This window comes from Centruroides sculpturatus, unplaced genomic scaffold (genome assembly GCF_000671375.1).
Source record: "Centruroides sculpturatus isolate CEXI.00-Female unplaced genomic scaffold, Cexi_2.0 scaffold164, whole genome shotgun sequence".
Taxonomy (NCBI): domain Eukaryota; kingdom Metazoa; phylum Arthropoda; class Arachnida; order Scorpiones; family Buthidae; genus Centruroides; species Centruroides sculpturatus.
In genome coordinates, this window is record NW_019384679.1 from 201,729 (window position 1) to 225,188 (window position 23,460).

Here is a 23,460-nt window from a genome sequence, read left to right on the forward strand (position 1 = left end):
AAAAAACATGCTAGTAGCTACTATTAATAATTAGAAATTAAGTAATTTGGTATTAGAGATAAACAATATCAACATTTAAATATGATGTCTGGAAGTAAAGAATTTCTCAGAGTTCTGGATGGTATAATTGGCAGCACACCACATGGTAAGTGAAGGTTGCATGTTCAAATCCCATTCTAAGCTGATTCTTTTCTTCCAGACTGTTCTAAATTATTTAATAAATATTAAATTATTATAATTATTAATTTAGATAAAAGAATGTGCCAAACATCTACCTCTAATACCAAATTACTTAATTTCTAATTATTAATAGTAGCAAAAAATAGCCCAATTAATTAAGGCAATCATTTGGTTTAACATTTTCCATAATTCTGGGTAAAGTTTTACTCAAGATCAAAACAATTTATTGGTGTATATTGTTTTTAAATAGTGCAAAATTGGTAACTAATCTCCAAATTATTTGCTGAATTTTTTGTTTATTTTCAATGCTTGTTTTTATTTCAGAAAATCTTTTTCTCAAAACTATGAATCTATATGAGAAGACTATTATTAATATTCTAGATACATTTAATCTAACTCTTACTTCTGTATTTTTATAGTAGATATAAGAGTTAGATTCTTGATTCATAAACACACTACTGGACTATCTCAAGAGATAATACATAGTTCTTTTTCATTCCAAGATATTTGAGGAACTTGGGTCAAAAAAAATGTACAGTAGTACTTCAGAATACGAATGCTTCAGCATACAAAATTTTCAGGATACAACATGAAATTTGAACATGCTTTTGCTCCACGATATGAACAAAAACTCACCATACAACATTAATTAATTAATTAGTTCACAGCGCCACTGCCATGATCACGTGTTCCTTCTGTTCATCAGTCTCAGTCTGCGTGTTTGCTTCGTCGTGGAAGGATCTCACTCGATAGAGAAAATCATGAGGTATTATCAGAAAGTGATTGACTTTATTGAAAAGAAACATCCCGAAAAGGTTCACACTGGCCGTATTGCTGCTCAGTTTAATGACATTTGCCTAAGTCATTTTAGAAACATTTTAAAAAGTAGGCAAAGCCAAACCTCTTTGGATACATATTTTCCAAGCAACCTCAATCCAGTGAAAGTTCTGGTGGAAGTGAAGGAAAGAATGTAAAAAGCAGTGAATAAAAAATTTAAAAAAATATATAAAACAGAAAAGATAAAAAAAATTAGTGTTAAGTTATTTTTAAGTTATTGTTACATTATGTTATGTAAGTTTAGTTTTAGTATCATTTCCCTTCTCCCTCTCCTCTGCCACCAGTTTACACATCCACCATCATCTATCCTCAAAGTGCAAATAAAACTACATTTTTTTTTTTTTTATCAATTATTATTATATTATGGTTATTTATATATTTACAACCACAAAATGCATTTTTCAGTGTTTTCCTTACTAAAGTTACTTTTTCTCAATGTACTACTTAGCTTTAATTTGAATTTTAATTAGCGTTTTTTCGTGCTGGAATAGATTATTTAGTTTTACACAGTGGTGATATTCGAAATATTTAACAAAGGGTTCGCTAACAGAAAATTTTTCCTTAACAATTTTTTTTCGCTCAAATGGTGCATTAGCAACATTAGAGCAAAAACTGACCTTAAGATATTCATATAATATTTATGCTTCTAACACAATAAAGTGTCTTAATTTATAACACTTTCTTGTGTTAGAAGCATAAACAAATTGTAAAGCACGGTTTCATATCATCAAAATATTCATATAAATAAAAAAGATGCGTTCACAAAATTAAGTCAGTTAAAATTTAACATTGTTTATGCCAGAACTATATTTTTTTTATAAATAATAAAAAAAAGTGTTCAAAATGGTTTATTTTGTACATATTTTAATATTTTTCATTCAAAATATTTTATAAACATAAAAATTGGCTTTTTTTTAATCAGAAAAAGTCATAGGGAAAGCAGTTAAACAAGAAAAACTTTTCTAAATCATTTATTTTATCGTTAGGTATTATTATAATAATAGACAGATGTCATCGTCTCTCGAAATACAATATCTTTCTTATTTCGCTGTTGATAGCCCGACACGTGCTCCGCAGCCATCTTGTATTTTCTCGCGCGCGTGGGATTGTGGGACCTCTCGTATGACTGGACCTAGTTTCAAGAACTCTCAAGTTGATCGCGATTGAACCTCGTTTCAGTCGAGATTGAAACGGTCGATGGAGGTTGCACCAAGGCGAACGGGGTATAAGGCTCTAGTTTAGTAGTGTTACATAGTATAATACGTATATTTTAATACATTTTTTAAAAGAAACAAAACCACTGTGTGTTTAACAACGGGTTCGGAAAACTTTGAAAATGTTAACAACGTGTTCGGCCGAACCTGTGCGAACCCGCTGAATATCACCACTGGTTTTACATGTAATCATATGAGGAAAAATGATTCACCTTACGACATTTTCATGATATGATCTCAGTTTAGGAATGAATTAATTTCATATCCTGAGGTACTACTGTATGTGTTGTATATTATTTTTTATGTCTTATCATTTTCTAATAATCTACTAAAACAAGTCTGCTATTTATCAAAAATTTTTTGATTATATATTTTATGTAATAATAAATGTTGTTATGGATTTAAAATTCTTTGGTTAATTAAATATACATTAAAAAATTTTTACCTTCTTTAATAAATCTTTCTTTTCCTGTAATTTTGTTTCAAATTCTTCTATTTTTAATTCTAGTTCATGCTTCGTACCTTGAAACATATCTTTTATATTTTTCTGCAATTCACTTTTCTGTTTAATAAGTTCATTTTTTATCCCTTCATGCTTGGCTAAAAAATTAGAAAGTATTTATAAAATGTAGAAAATAAGTAAAATAATTCTTTATATCATTTATTTATTAAAATGCAAAACTAACATTAGCTTCTATCAATAAAGAAAAATTTTGTTACCTTTATCTTCTTTGATTTTATTAATGTTAGTTTCTTGCTTTATAACAATTTTTAAATCTTTCTATAAATGTCATAATTTAGAATATGAATCAGAAAAATAAATTATAAAAAGTATTTAAAAAAAAATATATATGTATGTTTGATTTACTTCAATTGGCTTAAGTCTCTCAGAAATATCTGTAATTTTATTTTTTGTAGCAACAAGTCTTGTTTTTGCATTCTCCAATTCAATTTTCAACTTAAAAAATAAAAAATTTAAAAATTCAAACATATAAAATATTTCAATTGATCTTATATTGAGTAAATAGTAATTATTAAAATACTGATATTTAAAAGTATAAGATTAATCGTTAATAAAAATATATAAATAAGACATTCGATTTTAGTTAAATCATAATATAATTTATAAAAAGGTACCTTATGTCAGAAAAATCAATTTTTGTTTTTAGATAGTATCTTATTCTACAGACTAATAGTAGTATGTAAGAAAATGTTTACAGCTTAAAATGTTGCCAAATGTTACTAGAAACAATCTAAGTTCAGTTTAAAGAATGCACTGTACTTAGATTGCACTTTTTGCTCTACAGCAAATTTACTTTTCCATATTTAGGTACCTTTCCATAGATTGCATTACACAGAAAATTTTAAATATTGAATATCTAAAGATAATTCTTGTTTATTTCTATTATATTTATCAATATTTATAAATGTTTCACAGACATGTCTGAAACTCTCATTTATTGAATTTTTCAATTTTAAAATATTTATATCATAAATATCTACATAGGCTGTTTTTTTTAAGTTCCTATAGTCCATAAAAAAAACAAATGTAGATAAAATGAATTTATTACCAAAAGTTAGGTATAAACATATTATTTTTCAACATAATCACCGTGAAGATTGAGGCATTTGTCATATCTGTGGATGAGCTTTTCCATCCCCTCTTCATAGAATGTTGCCGCCAGTGACTTGAAATGGGCCCTAATGTTGTTTTGAAGATTGTCATTAGTCTCGAACCTCTGCCCTCCTAGATACTTTTTCTGTTCAGGAAATGGGTGGAAGTCACTCGGTTCTAAATTGGGGCTATACACTGGGTGTTTAAAGGCTTTTTTTTTAACTCTTTCCACTCTGTGGGCACTAAGAGGATCTCTTTAAGCAAGCCCATTATGGGTTTGGCCAGGGCGGCCGGGTGGTAAGGAACAGGGGCCGACATATCCGGTCGGACCACCCCAAAAAATTCCTCGGGATTTCTCGATCTGTCCGGATTCAATCCCAGGTCCCCCAGAGTGGTAGACTTCTACCTTGACTTCTCAGCCATCCAGCCAGCATTTAAAGGTAAAGAAGACCTTTCAGATTTCCATCCAGCTTGGAACTTTTTAATGTGTGAAGACTTCCGTCTCTTTCTTGAACTGAAAACATAGCTAGCAGGGCAGAGTTTTGAGACTAATGGCAATCTTTAAAACAATGTTGTTAAGTCCATCTCAATTCACTGACGGCAACATTCTATGACAAAGGGATAGAAAAGCTTGTCTACAGATATGACAAATTCCTCAAGCTTCACAGTAATTATGTCAAAAAGTAACCATGTTTGTACCTAACTTTTGGTAATAAATTAATTTTGTTATTTACACTTTCTTTGTTTTAGGGACCACTGAAGCTTGAGAAAAGACTGCCCTCGTATATTCAACTTTCTGGTAATTATAAAAACTTAATAATTTGTCTGTTCTCTGTTCATAAATGTTCAATAAGAAATACTGTACTTTCTAAATATAAGTCAACTCCCAATTTTGGAATCCTTACTGTTTGAAAAAAAATTAGAACCCAAATATAAGTCAACCTTTTATTATTAATTTTATTTGTATACAAAATATCAGTAATTTTCATTAAAAAATTTGGAAAGTCATTGATTGAAAGGATACTTCATTATTTTCATCTTCATCAGAACTTCCCATTGTCATCATTCCTGCTTATTTCATTAATTTGATTTGCAGATATTTCTAAATATAATCAGCATAAATCAATTTTTAATTGTTTATGTAGTAATTTTGGCTTCAGCACAAACTGAATTTAAATCATACCTAATGAGCAATTATTTATTGTAACATCATCACAATGCCAAGCTGCAAGTTTTAATCATATTTTTAATTAATTTAATTTAAAATATATCTTCTCCACCTCAAATTAGTAGTGGCTTGTCCCTGTACATAATACTTTTCCTTTAACAATAGAGTTGTGCTGGTCATCTATCTAACACTTTTCAGGAAAAAATTTTTGAATTGAAATAACAAGACTTCTAGTTTGCATCAAAAGTTTGTATATAGATATGAAAATCAGATCGAATTAAACGAATTTGAGACCTTTAAACAACAAAATTAATAAATCAAATATTTATTTTAAACAAAGAACCCCTCTATTTTTACCCTCTTTCGAAACTTTTTAAAGGCGGATGTTCATCTTCCCGTCCCCGGAGTAACTTCCTTTCCCTCCAGAACCTGAAGCTGAATCACCAGGATCTTATTCGAAGATATCTGCGATTGGTGTAAAGAGATAATGTGATAGAAGATCTTCCAAAGATATAAAAGAGGGACGACCACCGAAGGGGGGTCGACTTCGCCGTTCGTGAACAAGTCCGTTATCACCGCTCTTCCAAGACCGATCTTTACGCCGACCAACCTAACCGACCAATCTCTTCAATCCCCAAGGAGACGTTGCAGAGGACCTTTCCCGAGAAGACCTAATCGACTGAAGACTCCACCTTTATCCAAATCGATACCTTACCCGACGTTGAATCAACCAGAGGTATGCTACCCCAAAAGTATTGTGAACTCTCTTTCGGCGCGGCCCTTCCAAATCTGCGTGAATGGTCCATAATCTCTTTGTTAGTTTCTAGTTTTGTCTAATAAATGTTTGTTTTGTTGTTAAAAAGTGTATTTAATTTGAATATTGTCAACACCTTACCGACGACCCCTCACATCTCCTCCACTCGACCTGACAAAAGAATCCTGACTTTTCGGGATAGAAAACCATTATCCAAGCCATCCACAGTGGGAATTTACAGGTCTACAATTTTTCAAATTGCAGCCCAATTAATTGGAAAATTCTACTCAAAAAGTTTGTTTTATAGAAAGAAATATAATATAGGTTTCCAATGCATATAAGTAACAAACTGTAACTTACTGCTGCTTTTTTATCAATATCAATAAAAATAAAATTAATGGCACTAATACTAGGCACATAAAACAATATTTTATGTGCCTAGTATTAGCTACCCAGCATCTAAATCATGCCAGGAAAGTCGACTTATTTGCATACTTAACATGTATTCTGGAAAGTGTACTTCCAGTTTTATGTACTTTCCTATTGAAAAAGAAACTGAAACTTCATTTTGTTTTCACTTATCTCATTTTTTCTATAACTGTCTAAAACATTTTTATAAAGTCTGAAACATGTAATTATAAATTTATGTATTCAATATGGTTATAATAGAAATTTATACTTTACAGCAGAATAAATTTTGTGATAAATTTTTGATATTCCTCAATTTTTGATGATTGCTCATTTAGTAAAGACTCTTAGGAGTAAAATAAAAAAAGTTAACAAAATAAAATTTCTGCAGAAATTACCAAAACTGACTGATTCTGCTAAATTCAATAACAAACAATTGGCTTAGTTTGGTCAATCATTCAAAAGCAATCATTATTTACAATTGCACTAAAAATTTAATTTAATTCCTACACAAGGTCTGCAGGCTGCACAGGACAGTTCCAAGTAATCCATTCTCAAATTTGAGAATGTATGTGTGCTTTCTCATGCATAATAAAATATATCTACATATCTACCACAAAACTAGAATAATTTTCAATACCTTATCAGATTCTTCTTTATTCTCTTTAAGATATTTTATTTCTGCTTTATATGTAGATAAATTTTTCATCTAATAAAAAATAAATATCAGAGAAAAATCAATTTTTGTTTTTAGATAGTATCTTATTCTACAGACTAATAGTAGTATGTAAGAAAATGTTTACAGCTTAAAATGTTGCCAAATGTTACTAGAAACAATCTAAGTTCAGTTTAAAGAATGCACTGTACTTAGATTGCACTTTTTGCTCTACAGCAAATTTACTTTTCCATATTTAGGTACCTTTCCATAGATTGCATTACACAGAAAATTTTAAATATTGAATATCTAAAGATAATTCTTGTTTATTTCTATTATATTTATCAATATTTATAAATGTTTCACAGACATGTCTGAAACTCTCATTTATTGAATTTTTCAATTTTAAAATATTTATATCATAAATATCTACATAGGCTGTTTTTTTTAAGTTCCTATAGTCCATAAAAAAAACAAATGTAGATAAAATGAATTTATTACCAAAAGTTAGGTATAAACATATTATTTTTCAACATAATCACCGTGAAGATTGAGGCATTTGTCATATCTGTGGATGAGCTTTTCCATCCCCTCTTCATAGAATGTTGCCGCCAGTGACTTGAAATGGGCCCTAATGTTGTTTTGAAGATTGTCATTAGTCTCGAACCTCTGCCCTCCTAGATACTTTTTCTGTTCAGGAAATGGGTGGAAGTCACTCGGTTCTAAATTGGGGCTATACACTGGGTGTTTAAAGGCTTTTTTTTTAACTCTTTCCACTCTGTGGGCACTAAGAGGATCTCTTTAAGCAAGCCCATTATGGGTTTGGCCAGGGCGGCCGGGTGGTAAGGAACAGGGGCCGACATATCCGGTCAGACCACCCCAAAAAATTCCTCGGGATTTCTCAATCTGTCCGGATTCAATCCCAGGTCCCCCAGAGTGGTAGACTTCTACCTTGACTTCTCAGCCATCCAGCCAGCATTTAAAGGTAAAGAAGACCTTTCAGATTTCCATCCAGCTTGGAACTTTTTAATGTGTGAAGACTTCCGTCTCTTTCTTGAACTGAAAACATAGCTAGCAGGGCAGAGTTTTGAGACTAATGGCAATCTTTAAAACAATGTTGTTAAGTCCATCTCAATTCACTGACGGCAACATTCTATGACAAAGGGATAGAAAAGCTTGTCTACAGATATGACAAATTCCTCAAGCTTCACAGTAATTATGTCAAAAAGTAACCATGTTTGTACCTAACTTTTGGTAATAAATTAATTTTGTTATTTACACTTTCTTTGTTTTAGGGACCACTGAAGCTTGAGAAAAGACTGCCCTCGTATATTCAACTTTCTGGTAATTATAAAAACTTAATAATTTGTCTGTTCTCTGTTCATAAATGTTCAATAAGAAATACTGTACTTTCTAAATATAAGTCAACTCCCAATTTTGGAATCCTTACTGTTTGAAAAAAAATTAGAACCCAAATATAAGTCAACCTTTTATTATTAATTTTATTTGTATACAAAATATCAGTAATTTTCATTAAAAAATTTGGAAAGTCATTGATTGAAAGGATACTTCATTATTTTCATCTTCATCAGAACTTCCCATTGTCATCATTCCTGCTTATTTCATTAATTTGATTTGCAGATATTTCTAAATATAATCAGCATAAATCAATTTTTNTGTAAGTTGGTCAGGTCTGAGATATGATACCAGATTTATTTATTTTTTTAATATGCTTTATGACATTAAGTATATATATAGAAATTCTTATAAGAAAAAATACCTGTTCTGTTCGAATTTCTTTAATACTTTTCAGAGCTTTAATGTATCGAGTTGCTGCAAATATTTCATCAAATATTTCTTTGACTGCCTTTCCTTCACTCAATGGCCTAAAATAATTATTTTACTTAATTATTATTTTAAAAAATCTCATATTGTGAAATTTTAGAATTAAAAAAAAAAACATGTTAGTGGAAAGAAAAAATCAGTGTATGCTTTTAAAAAATGAAAGAAAGACATATCTGTCCAAAACGAAGTATAATTATAGAATTGAAAGTCTTTTGAAAATTTGAACACAAGAATATATCAATTTAGCAATATGTAATTTTATTTTACAATATAAAATAATAAAATAGTATTATGTAATCTATATGATTATAGATCAATACAATTTGAAAACATTAAAAGTAAATAAAAAATAACTTTATTTATTTTTATAATTAAACTATAGTCCAATCCTTATTGCTAAACATAAACATGATTTGCCAAAGCCTAAAAGTAATGCAGCATTTTATATTTATTAAAAATCATATTATTATAATTTCAGTTTAAATTGCAATTATATTGTCATTTGATATAAAGATTACTTTTTAATATATTTTTAAGTTCAGTTTTAATATATCTTCTTTTTATTAATTTCAATGTTCAGAAAAGATTCTATTACAACATAAAACATAAAATAAAGCTCAAACTCCTTATTTTACAAAAGTATTTTCTATAAATTCTGAAAAGCATTCTCAAGATAATTTCTTATTTTCAGATGAAAATCAAATTGAAATTTTCAAATTCCTTCAAAATTTATCAAACATAACATTATACTGAGTGTTACCAATACAGTGGAACCCAGTTAACAAATGTCCTGGTTAACGACCAAATCGGTTAACGAACTTTTATTTTGCAAAAATTTTGTCTCAGGTAACAAACAAAATTTGGATAACGAACTTAACAGCTTTTGTGTCAAATTTGTAAGCTTGCCGACTTTTAGGGGAGTCAGTTAATCGTGTGTCAGTGATGGTCTAGGTCCATTCGTACATTGGTGGTGATGGAGGAGACAAAGATGACAAGTATTTTACAGTGAAAATCGTTTATTAGAACGGGAAGATGCTTACATATTTGAGGTGGTTGGAAATGGCTTATCTACAGTATTTTCTCCCAGCACTGAGGCGTGGCATATCGCTGGTCCTACGATAGTACAAGCTGATCAGTCGTAGCCCCAGAGTGGACGAGATGGGTTCGCTTGGTCACAGAAGCAATGGTAGATAATAGAGCTGCAACGAATGGAGCGGTCCACAAGACACAACACAAATTTTAGCAGGCACGACTTCAGGCTTAATCCAGATGAAGACGACACAGATTAATCGCCATAGAATTTTTAGGAAAACTGCATTTTGACCTTGAGATTTGGGGTTTTTATAGTATTTCTTCCTTGAATCTTACCTTACGATTAGTCCTGCGTCCCATTCCTCGCTTCCCGATTGTTTTCTTCTTTGTCTCCAGGTGAAAACCGAAACCAGATCAGGTCATGAGAAAGGTTTGTTCCGAGGCATTTATTTGACACCTGTTCGTTGACTCTGATTGGAGATTGTTGATAAACCCATAAACCTTTTGCTCATAATTTAGCCTATTATTTCTGCTATTTGTCATTTTAGAACTTTAATGATCATATGTGATGTTTCTATACCAGTCAAATCTTTCCCCTTTTCCGAAAATTTAACCTAGATCGACTGTTTATGAGCCATTTTCCTATATTTTCATTAAAGAAAACCCATTTTACAAATAAAATTACAAAAATACTGACAGCTAGAATGGATTAATTGTATTTGCATTAATTTCTATGAGAAAAATTGCTTCGGTTAACGAACGGACTCATGGAACGGATTACGTTCGTTAACCAGGATTCCGCTGTAATTTTAAGTTTTTAGCTTTTTGCCAATTCCACCAAGCCTAACTTTGAAATATATGGCTATATTTTTCTGTTTCTTTATGTAATTAAATATACTTTTTCCGCTGGGCATCCATATCCAAGACTATCTTATTTTAGTGTGTGAGACTAGCTTAAATTCATTAAAAACAAAATATACAAATATTCTGAATTTTTGAAATTTCAGTATTATTTCTGTTTTTAGAGTTTGGTAAAATTTCATGAGGCATAAAATAATATAAATCTCTATTTTTACAATTAAATTTGATAACGTTTTCAAAATATTTAGGCTGAAAATTCCATAGTTCATAAAATGAAAAATATTCAGCAATTTCTATTTTGTATTATCATTATATCATGATATGCTTTATTACATGGGAACTAATTATGCAATATATTAAAGACAGAAATTTTTAAAAAATGTTACAATAATATAATTTTAATTACCAGTTTGATTCTTCTTGATGACAAAATATTACATTATTCAAAACAGCTTCAGACACTCCTAATAAACTAATCATCTAAAAATAATTATACAGATTTTAATAAAAATTTATAATTTCACTGAAATATCTTATCATATACTGAAGCATAAGAGTAAAATACTTAGTGTAACTTTTAATATATTTTCTAACATTTATAGCAATAATAAGAATGTAAGAATAATGAAATCAATGAAAGTAAAATTATGTTATATTTATTATCAATAGCACAGGAAAAATATGGCCAACGTGGCTCTGGCCAAAGCTGACAATTAAAAGGTATCAGAAAAATAATATTGAGACTTGATAGTTTTTGCAGTATATAAAGGCACTTTTCACTTTCCACTATAGGTGTCAAATTTTATTGCTATGTGACTGACAATTATATTAATTTTAACTTGTCCTGTTGTTCCTGAATATTTTTGTGTTGACCTCATTTGACCCCCAACATATTCATTTCTGTATCAAAATGTTTTTGATACTAGATGTCGCTGTGTCATAATTTTTATATTAAAATGAACTTTGAAAATATAATTTCTTTTGTTTTTATATTTATTAATATATCTATTTTGTTTGTGAAAAATAAAAAAAAAATTTTTAACGCCACAATTATTATTTTTTTTTTAAATTTTCATTAGGCTTAACATTGACAAAAATTCAACATGATGGCCACACGTAATAGAGAAAATTTTCAACATGGGATAGGTTAAACATATTTTAATTATTATTACCTTTAAAATGTAAAACTAAGAATTCAAACAGCAACATTTAAATATCTATTATTAAGTTAACAAATTGTACTTAGATCTATTTCGAGAAATAAAATATTTTAAATTAAATAAATAAATATAATTAAAATGCTAAAAATTGTGTAAAAATCATTCTGTACCTCTCTATCGAGATCTCCACATTTACAACTTAATGTAGTACTCTGAAAAAATAAAAATAAAAAATTGAATTTTTTAAAAGTATATAAATTTTATTAACAAATATAGTCATAATCAATGCAATTATTCAATTAAATATCAAAACAAATATCAATTTAAAAATACTAATATTCATTCCAAATAAGGTATAAAGTTCTTATTGATGACTAATGCAATTGTTTTTAGACCCCTTGCATTTAAAGCTTGTATTAAGTGAAAAAAGTTTACATTTTAATTGAAAATTTGATTAGACAAAAAACAGACAATATTTCTCTAAACTAATCAAGTTACTGATTACAGTTATTATAAAGTAATCAAAACCTAATCATTTGATTAGTTATTCATAGTTGCATGATCTAACTATTAAGGCATGATTTTAAAAAATTCATAAAATATTTCAAGTATTCATAAAATATTCATAAAATATTCATAAAAAAATTCATAAAATATTTCAAGTCAACTGACAGTTATCTTCACTTAAATTTATATATTTTAAAATCATAAATTAAAAATTTTTGTTGTTGTTTTCAAATTCTTTTACTATTAGGAGAGATCTGGATTTAAATTTGTTTTAATTTTTCATAAATAGTTTGAATCAAGGCATCCCATACTATTACCAATCCAGGCTATCTGTAATGTATAAAATGCTTGAATATGTTTGCACTTTATAAACAAACTATTCCAAAATCTTTTCTGTATTTTTTCTTCTCATACATATCAGTATTTATTTTATTTATTTAATTAGTTTATTAAATGCATATCTGTTTTAAAATTAAAAAATCTTTCACTAACCTGACCTGAAGAATTTTTTCTTTTTATTGTTCCATCTAATGTACGTAGGGCCACTTTTTTCACCTATTAAATATTTAATGCATTCAAAAAAGTTAAAAAATATGAAGTTTTATGGATCAATGCCAAATTTGACACCATTACTCACTTTTTGACTTGCTTCTAATGACCTGGTGATTACAACTGTCTTATTTGTCATATCTTTCAACTGTAATTTAATTTGTCCTTTAACACTGGTTTCATGAGCAACCTATTCAGAACAAATGTTATTAAATATTAATTTGCTTTAATATTTAAATTTAAATACAAATCACTTCATGATTTATAGAAATATATTGTATTTTTTAAACATTTAACATTTTAATATATACATTCAAAAATTAAGTTAATTTTAATCTTTTATTATATATTAATTTTAAAATTGTATGATTAATGTCCACATAATGATGTTAGAATTTGATAGGTGACTTAAATGTGATAGGTGACTTAAATGCAAAAATAAGAAAGGTAAATTCAGGCCAGTAACTGAAAAAACAGTATCCAGTATGAGTTCAACAACCTAATGGAATCAAGCTAATAATGTTTGCTGTAGCACACAGTATGATTATTGGCAGCAAATACTTCAAACATAAAGACATATGTAAGATCACATGGAGATCACCAGATGATAAGACCCATAAACAAACTGACCATCTCATAATGGATGCTAGACATTATTTCAATTTGACAGATATTAGAACATGCAAGAATGTGAACATTGATTTGGATCATCATTTAATGTTTGCCAGAATTAGTGAAAAAATTTCAAATGAAAAAAGAAACCTGGAGAACATGGAGAACAGAAATTTAACTGCAAGAAGTTAAAAGATATCAAGATAAAAACTGCACTTGCCAATCTGCTTGACAAGCACCTAATACCTGTGAAAGAAAATGATAACTCTTTAGACAATAAATGAATCAAACTGAAAAATATTATAAGTAAAATGGCAAACATTTTTATATGTAAGAGAAAAAGACTATGGTGCAAAGATTGATTGGATAGGAAATGTGAAAAAATGACAAAAAAAAATAATGCCTACAGACAAATTCTGCTACCAAGAAATACTAAGCTGCAAGTAAAGGCGACTCCAACAACAAAAAAGGAGCATCCAAAAAGAGTAAACTCAAGGTAGTTGAGAATCTGAATGCAAAGCATTTTACCATAAAACTAATACCAACCAAAATGGCTTTAAACTCATATTTATTCTCTCTTCCTACAGATTATCTTGATCATAAGAATGGTGTTAACTTGGATGACAAACAGACCATTGTCAATTAATGGTAAAACACTGACAACATGCTCACATACACCATACCTCTCCAGCCAATTATTCTTACTCTAGATCAGGGATAGCAAACTTTTTTGAGCACACATGCCATATAGTAAAGCATACTTAGCTTTAAAGATGTTTATGTGTGCCAAAGTTTTAGACATTGAATAATGATATTGAAAGAAATTAAATGAATATGCTTTAATTAGAATAAATGTTAAAAAGCTGACTGAAAAAGAATGATCAAGTGATAAATTGAAAGGATGATTAAAAAAACAGATGATAAATTGAAATATGTTACATTACAAGCCAGATGATTTCTCCTTATGTGCCACTTTGGGCATGTGTGCATAGATTCACCATCCCTGTTTTAGATCATAACAGGCTAGTAAATCCTACAACCATTTGACTGAAACTATGTCAAAATGACTATACAGAAAAAAACAATAAAGTCCCAGGTTTAAACCTCATACAAGTTGAACTGCTGAAAAATGTTGGATCACAGCTACTTTGTGCTATTCATGAGATTATTGCTAGTATCTTACAGAGTGGAATACAAACATCATAAACTCAATAAATGAGAAAGGGAACATCTTGACTTACTCTAATCAGCATATGTTGTAGCTCACATTAATCATTCTTGATATTTTGTGTAATAGATTCATACCAACCAGCTCATTGGAATCAATGACCTCAAATAAAATTTGTCATTATACACAAAAATCATTAGTACAGCAAAATGTTTTCTGGATCTGTCTGTAGGAGATTTGCATCTGCCTGTTCTCTGATGCCATGAAACTTCTTTCAATTTTGCATCCAGGTCCCAGAGTGGGAATTTAGCATTCTTAAGGCTGACCAATTTCAACTGGCAGGGGATTTGGATCAATGATGACAGTAGTGGTGGCCCACTTCATAACAATCACCTCATGAATAAAACTCTTAGACCTACCAACATTTGGACATTCAAGTTTATTTCAGAATTTCAGAAATACTATATAGAGGGAACTAAGCCATCTTCAATTCCATAATGTCCAATCACCAGGAACAAAACAGTCTTCGTTCACAGAGTCAACCTTTTATTAGAGGCTATACCTCTGCAAAATTATGTAAAACAATAAAACAAACTACTCACCACACCTCCATAATAACCACATACACTGAACCAATTTACAGTGTGGTACGATAAACAACAAAAAAACAGTTTTTGTTCTTTATCATACCACACCGTAAATTGGTTCAGTGTATGTGATTATTATGTAAAACAGTTTAAATATTCACTGATGTTATCATAAGTGAATGTCTTAATTGTTAACCTCTAATAAAAGTTGTGAGGAAAGACTGTTTTGTTCCTTAAGGTTTGACATGATGGAATTTATGATGATTTGATTTATTCTATATTCTTAAAAATACTGTCTGCCATTATTTCAGACTTCTTGAATTATTATTATATACAGTAATACCCCAAACTTACGCGATAGGTGGGACCAAGCGACAACTGCGTAAGTCGAATTCTCATAAGTTGGGGTATAATTTCGCAATTTGTGTAAAATCCAAGTCGGGTGTATGTAAGCTAATAAACGTTCTTGTTAATCTTATCTCGTCTTTTGATTCATTCACGGTTGCAAGAAATCACCACATAGAGTCTCTCGAGTCTCCGTAGATATAACAAACACAGAAATAAATAACACAAAATAAATTGTAGCTATATGTTGATTCCACGCAACACATCCAAACATGTAAGCTGAACAATAGTGTGGGGGGAGTGAGTAATCAAAAGTTGCATGGCACTCAAACAAAAGACGAATTGACAAGATTTGAAAATCGCGTAACTCCGGGTTCGCGTAAGTCGGGGTAGCGTAAGTCGAGGTATTACTGTATACTTCTTTGAATTCGTAATTATTCCAGAACTTCTTGAAATACAATATTTTGAGTTCATCCTCCTGAAGCAGACAAATCATCAAGATCTAGGTGTTAAATATTTAACACTACAGATTTCTGTGATCTGGATCAGGAAAGGGACACATAAAGCACATCATAATTGAAAACTGGCTCTGTTAAATAAATATTGACTTTATTGAGAGTCTGTCTTTGACTTTTGTTCATCGTCATCATAATTGATGGAATGATGGGAAATTGAAGTCATTTAATGACTAATGGCTCAATCTTGCAAACAAAACCCAAAGCAAAGTCTAAATCAACAGCTACTATAATATCCAAACAGTTCCAATTCCAACCTGTGATTCCAATCCAGAGACTCTGCAATATTAAGAATTAGTGTTTATTGAGAAGAATCAACAATAACTTCTTCAACCATTGTTGTCACAATGCATGTTCTTCACACAACTTTACTTCTGATCTTGGTTGCATTCTCTAACACCTATAAGACTTTTTCTTCTCAGCTTTCTTAGCTGTATAGTTTCATTGTCTTGAACTAGCATAAGTTCTATTTCAATCAGCCATGTTGTCTTTGACTTTAATGTTCACTGATTTTCCCTGTTTTTTAGACTTACAGAGTTCCAAAGCCTCCATACACTTAAGAAATATCTCCATCTTAAAGGTCTTAATCTTCACTTAATTAGTTTATTGATACTAAATTTTAACATTTGCTCATTCTAGATGGAACACAATTATGATATTTAAATTTAAATATAATGACAAATTGAATGCTGCATAGATAGCCAACTATGTAGAATACTGATTGATATTGATTTTTCCATTGTGTATACCCCTTACGCCATTATGGTATACCAGTAAGTTTATAGATGTCATGTCATAAAATTTCAAACTTATGCTATTGATTGATTTGGTTCAAAAGTTTATAACAGGGGTGGGCAAGCAAAGGTTCAGTGGGAGCCAAAATGTAGGTTTTGCAAAATGCATGGGAGCCGCAGTTCTGTACTTTTTTTTTATTCTGTACTGCAGTTCTGTACCGCGATTTTATTATATAATATAAATATAATATAAAACAAACATTGATTTTTTTTAATAAACATATTTTCACAAAATTGTGAAAATAAAATTATAAAAACAATAATAAAAAGCAGAAATTAACACTTTCAGCAAGAGCCGCATGTAACTCAAAAAGAGCTGCATTTGCCCATGTCTAGTTTATAAGCACAAGCAACTGTTCTCTTCAAATCAAAATGTTAATGCTGAATATGGCTGGTCTGAATATCATAATATTTAATTAGATTAACACTTTTTGGAATTTTACATTTCCAAAAAGTGTTAATCTAATATTTATGACTCCTTTCAACAGTTTCAAATTTTTCTTTCTAACTAACTGCAATTATATTTTAATTTGCAAAATGTTATATTTACAAAATAATATGATATTCACTTATTATAATAAAAATCATTCATTTCAGTTTTTATTAACTCTAAATAGCAAGTAAAAGTAAGTTTCAGTATCAATTTAAGTACTTTTCAATCAATGACTTTAAATGCATTCAAAATTTATATACAGTGGTACCACAGGATACGAACGCCCCAGCATACGAAATTTACAGGATACGACATAAAATTTAAACATAATTTTGCTCCACGATACGAACAAAAACTCACCATACAACGTTACATTAGTTTGTAACACCATTTTTTATTCACTTCGATTCATTGGTCTCAGTCCGCCTGTTTGCTTTGTCACGGAAGGATCTTGCTCGATAAAAGAAATCTTGAAGTATTATCAGAAAGTGACTGATTTTATTGAAAAGAAACATCCCGAAAAGATTCACACTGGCCGTATTGCTGCTCAGAGTAATGATATTTGCCTAAGTCATTTTAGAAACATTTTAAAAAGTAGGCAAAGCCAAACCTCTTTAGATATATATTTTACCAAGCGACCTCTATCCAGTGAAAGTGCTGGTGGAAATGAAGGAAAGAAAGCAAAAAGCAGTGAATAAAAATTTTAAAAATGTATATAAAACAGAAAAGTTAAAAAATTAGTGTTATTTTTAAGTTATTGTTACATTATATTATGTAAGTTAAGTTTTAGTATCATTTCTCTTCTCCCTCTCCTCCGCCATCAGTTTACACCTCCACCAATATCTATCCTCAAAGTTAAAGTGCAAATAAAACTACATTTTTTTTATCAATTACTAGCTTACCCGTCGCGCATTGCTGCGATCTCAGAAGAAAGGAAATTCAAGCAAACTCGTTATGATAAAATTCAATTTACATTTTATTATTTTTATTGAAACTTATTATTATTATTCATTTTCATCAAAAAAACATTTCAAAGTGTCATTTCAATTCTATTTATTTATTGGAGCGCTTGTGGATACACGATATTTTTTGTTTTTCCGTCTAATGCATACACAAATAAATCAGAAGGTATTCCAACGCGTGAGCCAGCCACATACAGTTGTCCATGTGAGAAGCCTGGATTCTCCAAATTTAACCCACACACTCGCAGCGATTGTCAGAAGTGCGATATTCCCCATTTTTATATATTTTTTTTAATCCTTTACAATTTTAATTATTTAATTGCTCCTTCCTCTCTTCCTTGGCGTGTTGTGAAATTTCTGATAGTTGGATAATAAACCGTTTTATTGTAATTTGTCTTTTTAAATTATTTTGAGTCGATATTAAAATTTGGAAAAGGGGGATACCTAGATCGTTAAAATACACAAATTTCTTCCTACAACTTCGGTTGTTGTTCGGGGTACAGTTAAGGTTTTAAAGAAGTTCGAGCGAATACATAATTAGCAAAAAAAAGTTGAAATAAAGTGATTAAACAAAAATGATTACAAATATCGTAAATAACAGTTCACAAATGCATATATAGAGATATTCTTTGAAAGAGGGAAATGGTCTTCACAATTTGAAATTGATCGAACACACAGTGCTCAAATGCTCATGTAAATGCGCGCCATCTATTGTAGGATAAATGCCAGAAACCTTCGCGGGAGTGTATTAAAAAACTTTCCGAAGTTTTATGGCAATCGTACTATGCCAGAAACCTGCGCGGGAGTATATTAAACAACTTCCCAAAGTTTCATGGCAATCGGATAAACAGTGTGGTAATGCATGAAGGACATAAGACAGACACACAGACAGACATACATTCATTTTTATATATATAGACTAGCTTACCCATCGTGCATTGCTGCGATCTCAGAAGAAAGGAAATTCAAGCAAACTCGTTATGATAAAATTCAATTTACATTTTATTATTTTTATTGAAACTTATTATTATTATTAATTTTCATCGGGAAAACATTTCAAAGTGTCGTTTCAATTCTATTTATTTATTGGAGTGTTTGTGGATACACGATATTTTTTGTTTTTCCGTCTGGTGCGTACACGAATAAATCGGAAGGTTTTTCGACGCGTGAGCCGGCCACATACAGTTGTCCATGCGAGAAGCACGGATTCTCCAAATTTAGCCCACACACTCGCTGCGATTGTCAGAAGTGCGATATTCCCCATTTTTATATATATTTTTAAATCCTTTATAATTTTAATTATTTAATTGCTCCTTCCTCTCTTCCTTGGCATGTTGTGAAATTTCTGATAGTTGGATAATAAACCGTTTTATTGTAATTTGTCTTTTTAAATTATTAGATGATATTAAAATTTGGAAAAGGGGATCCCTAGATCGGTAAAATAGGCGAATTTCCTTCTACAACTTCGGTTGTTGTTCGGTATACAGTTAAAGTTTTAACAAAGTTCGAGCGAATACGTAATTAGCAAAAAAAAGTTGAAATAAAGTGATTAAACAAACATTATTACGAATATCGTAAATAACAGTTCACAAATGCATATATAGAAATATTTTTTGAAGGGGGAAATGGTCTTCACAATTTGAAATCGATCGAACACACTGTGCTCGAATGCTCGTGTAAACGCGCGCCATCTATCGTAGGATAAATGTACTATGCCAAAAACCTTCGCGGGAGTGTATTAAAAAACTTTCCGAAGTTTTATGGCAATCATACTATGCCACAAACCTTTGCCGGAGTATATTAAACAACTTCCCAAAGTTTCACAGCAATCGGATAAACGGTGTGGTAATGCATGAAGGACAGACACACACACACACATTCATTTTTATATATATAGATTATTACAAATATCGTAAATAACAGTTCACAAATGCATATATAGAGATATTCTTTGAAAGGGGGAAATGGTCTTCACAATTTGAAATTGATCGAACACACAGTGCTCAAATGCTCATGTAAACACGCGCCCTCTATCGTAGGATAAATGCCAGAAACCTTCGCAGGAGTGTATTTAAAAACTTCCCAAAGCTTCATGGCAATCGAACTATGCCAGAAAACTGTGCGGGAATATATTAAACAACTTCCCAAAGTTTCATGGTAATCAGATAAACGGTGTGGTAATGCATGAAGGACATAAGACAGATACACAGACACACAGACAGACATACATTCATTTTTATATATATAGATTATTCTATTATGGCTATTTATACATTTTCAACTACAAAACGCATTTTTCAGTGTTTTCCTTACTAAAGTTATTTTTTTCAATGTACTACTTAGCTTTAATTTGAGTATGTTTTTGTGTTGGAACGAATTATTTGGTTTTACATGTAATCCTATGGGGAAAAATGATTCACCTTACGACATTTTCATGATACAATCTCAGTTTTGGAACGGATTAATTTCGTATCCTGAGGTACCACTGTATGTATCAGAATTCAATTTACCTTTGGATCATGTACAAAAGAACCATCTCGACCACTATTTGGTGGCATATCTCCAGTAGTCATGTACTTTAAACATTCAATTATTGTCTGAAATTGATATATCAACCAATAATTCATTATTAAAAAAATCATTGATAAATATAAAAAATGCAATTAATTAAATAACAAAGATAAGATAAAAGTAATTAAATATTCTCTCATATAAAGATGATGATTTTATATAAAATTAGAAAATAAAATCTAAAATGTTAAACACTACAAATTTATTCTTATTTATTCACTTTCAAATGATGCAAGGTCTGACTGAGATTCTGTTCAAATGTATTACATGACTTTGGGTATGTTCATAAAGTAAAACGAGTTAAACGCGTTAGTAACGAATCGTTCGAATAGTAGTAGTCTCGCTCAGTGCACATGCTCTGCGGTGATGACGTTTCGAACGAAACTCTAATGAAGTTCACGAAGGAAAGAGTTGGTTTACTTCATTAAGAAAATGGCGCCCGACGATATCGACGTTTCTAAATCTACTCGAGTGTTTAAATTGTGAATTAAAAGATAAAATGATTGAAGTAACTGTCCACTCGAAGCAATCTAAGAAAAATATTTCAGATAAGGCTGTACTAGCAACATTCGTATCTTCGATTTTAGAAACAGCCATTTAGTTCTAAACGAATTGTTCGAATTGTCTAACAAAATAAGAATAATGATGACGTCATTCTCGTTTAACTCGTTCGACTTTATGAACATGCCCTTATTTACTTGATGAAGCTTTGGATAAAACAAAAATATACAGTATATATAGTTTTCAAAAGAAATTTTGGAGCTCATGTCTACATATATATATATAGATTAGATATATTAGAAAAGTCATATTAATGAATATACAGGTAACCCTCATATAACACGGGAGTTACATTCCAAAAAATTGCTGTTATGCTAATCCGTGTTATACGAAACAAAGAACTAGTACAAAAAGGAGGGTTAGGTTCCAAAAATTAAAAAACATGCTATTATATTTTCATAATTAAGATAAATATCTTTATTAAAATTTTCTTAAGTGATACATATTAATATAAATTAAACAATGTTTCCTTCATCATCACTAAAAGCACTATTAACTGAGAGCGTTTTCTTTTTGGCAAGTTATCCTTATCCTCTGAGCATTTTTCTGCATTATCTTCAGATCCATGCTTTACCTTTTGCAAAAAGTGTGTAATTTTAGATTGCTTGCTTCTAGTTAAAAGATCTTTATAAATTTCCTTATATGGTGCTAAGCACTTATGAAGAATAAAACAAGTATGGAATAAGGGGAAAACATCTGGCAACATTGAAACAAGTTTCAAGAAGGACCATGTATATCGACAGAAGGCGAGAAAAGAAAATTTACATACTTAAGTACTAATAGTTCACAAAAATAATAATTTTTGTGAACTATTAGTACTTAAGTATGTAAAAATTTATTACATTTCATGTTTTATGAGGGTTTTACCCAATTCTCAAACTGTGCTAGAGTGAATCCGTACTATAGAAGTGCCGTGTTATACGGGGGTTACCTGTATTTTCTTTAATACTGAATTAACAATTTACAAGATGGAAACTATAAACACAGAAATTAAAGCAATATCTTCAATGTTGACTATTTCTGAATCACTTCAAAATTACATTTGACTACTCTACACGTTAAGATTTTTTCATATTGTGTTTCAAATTATGTAACTATTTTCTGTGTTGAAATATAATATATTTTACAGTTAAAAGTAGATGAAATACTGTATTTCCTCAATTCTGATATACTTTTTACTTATTTTCACCAATCTAAAATACAGTTGCATCTTATAATCAATAACATCTTACATTTTCAGTCTCAAAAAACAATTAGAAATCATTGCAAATGGATTACACAATGGGTTATACATCAATAACTGTTTTTTGTTATACTGCTCAACAGTCACATCAGTGCAAATTAGCTTTGTTGATAAGAAATGTTCAATTTAAATGCCTTTTTAATGTTTAAAATGATTTCAGGATGATATTATGGTGCAGCTTTATGACAGATAATTATTAATAATCATAATATTATGTGCCAACATATTACATTTATAGTTTTTGTTTTTCATCTTTTGTTATGTTCTTGAATTTTTGCTATTGATTTTGAAATGTTTCCTAATGCAAACTTTCATAAAAGGAGAGATCATAAAAGGATGCCTTACTGTACAGGGGCGTGCCATGATATTTGATGATAGGGAAGCTATGTTTCTGTAAGAAGCCGACATCCAGGGGCAATCAGTCAATTGCGCATCAGTGATGGTCTAGGGTCCATTCGTATCGTTTATTCGATAAGCCAGTAAAAACCATAGACTTCTCTAAATGCATTTTTAATATCATAATTACACTCCGAATCACTAGCCACGATATAAGGGCTACAATTAAAAATTAAATAATAAAAACTTACTCGGTGAAATAAAATATGTGGTGGATGTACTGGTACATACAAAATATTCTTCAATTATATGAATATACTTTTAAAGAAAATTATAATTAAATATAGCTTTGCAAAGAAACGTACATAAAAATATAAAATATTCTTTACTTTTTAAATCTTAAAACAATGCACAGTCAAATAGCTCCCTACGAGTGGCTAATGGACAGAATCGAAGACGATTACACAGCGTGCATACACGCGGACTGCCAAATTTTCAGGGTGCCGATACCGGTCAATGTCAAATACCTCTTTTGTCGCATCACTAGT

The 23,460-nt window shown here is 30.1% G+C and overlaps 1 protein-coding gene across 1 annotated transcript in view; it reads right to left on the minus strand.

The window, feature by feature from the left end:
* The window catches only part of LOC111626938 (DNA repair protein RAD50-like), a 65,592-nt gene extending 44,818 nt beyond the window's left edge, over window positions 1–20,774 (minus strand). The window contains exons 1-7 of the mRNA XM_023370473.1: window positions 20,712–20,774; window positions 12,874–12,975; window positions 12,729–12,791; window positions 11,900–11,941; window positions 10,976–11,049; window positions 8,612–8,717; window positions 3,100–3,189 (exon numbers count right to left, since the gene is read on the minus strand). Coding sequence (XP_023226241.1) covers window positions 3,100–3,189; window positions 8,612–8,717; window positions 10,976–11,049; window positions 11,900–11,941; window positions 12,729–12,791; window positions 12,874–12,975; window positions 20,712–20,774 — 540 coding nt within the window. The remainder of the gene's footprint in view (window positions 1–3,099; window positions 3,190–8,611; window positions 8,718–10,975; window positions 11,050–11,899; window positions 11,942–12,728; window positions 12,792–12,873; window positions 12,976–20,711) is intronic.
* Window positions 20,775–23,460: the final 2,686 nt, after the last annotated feature.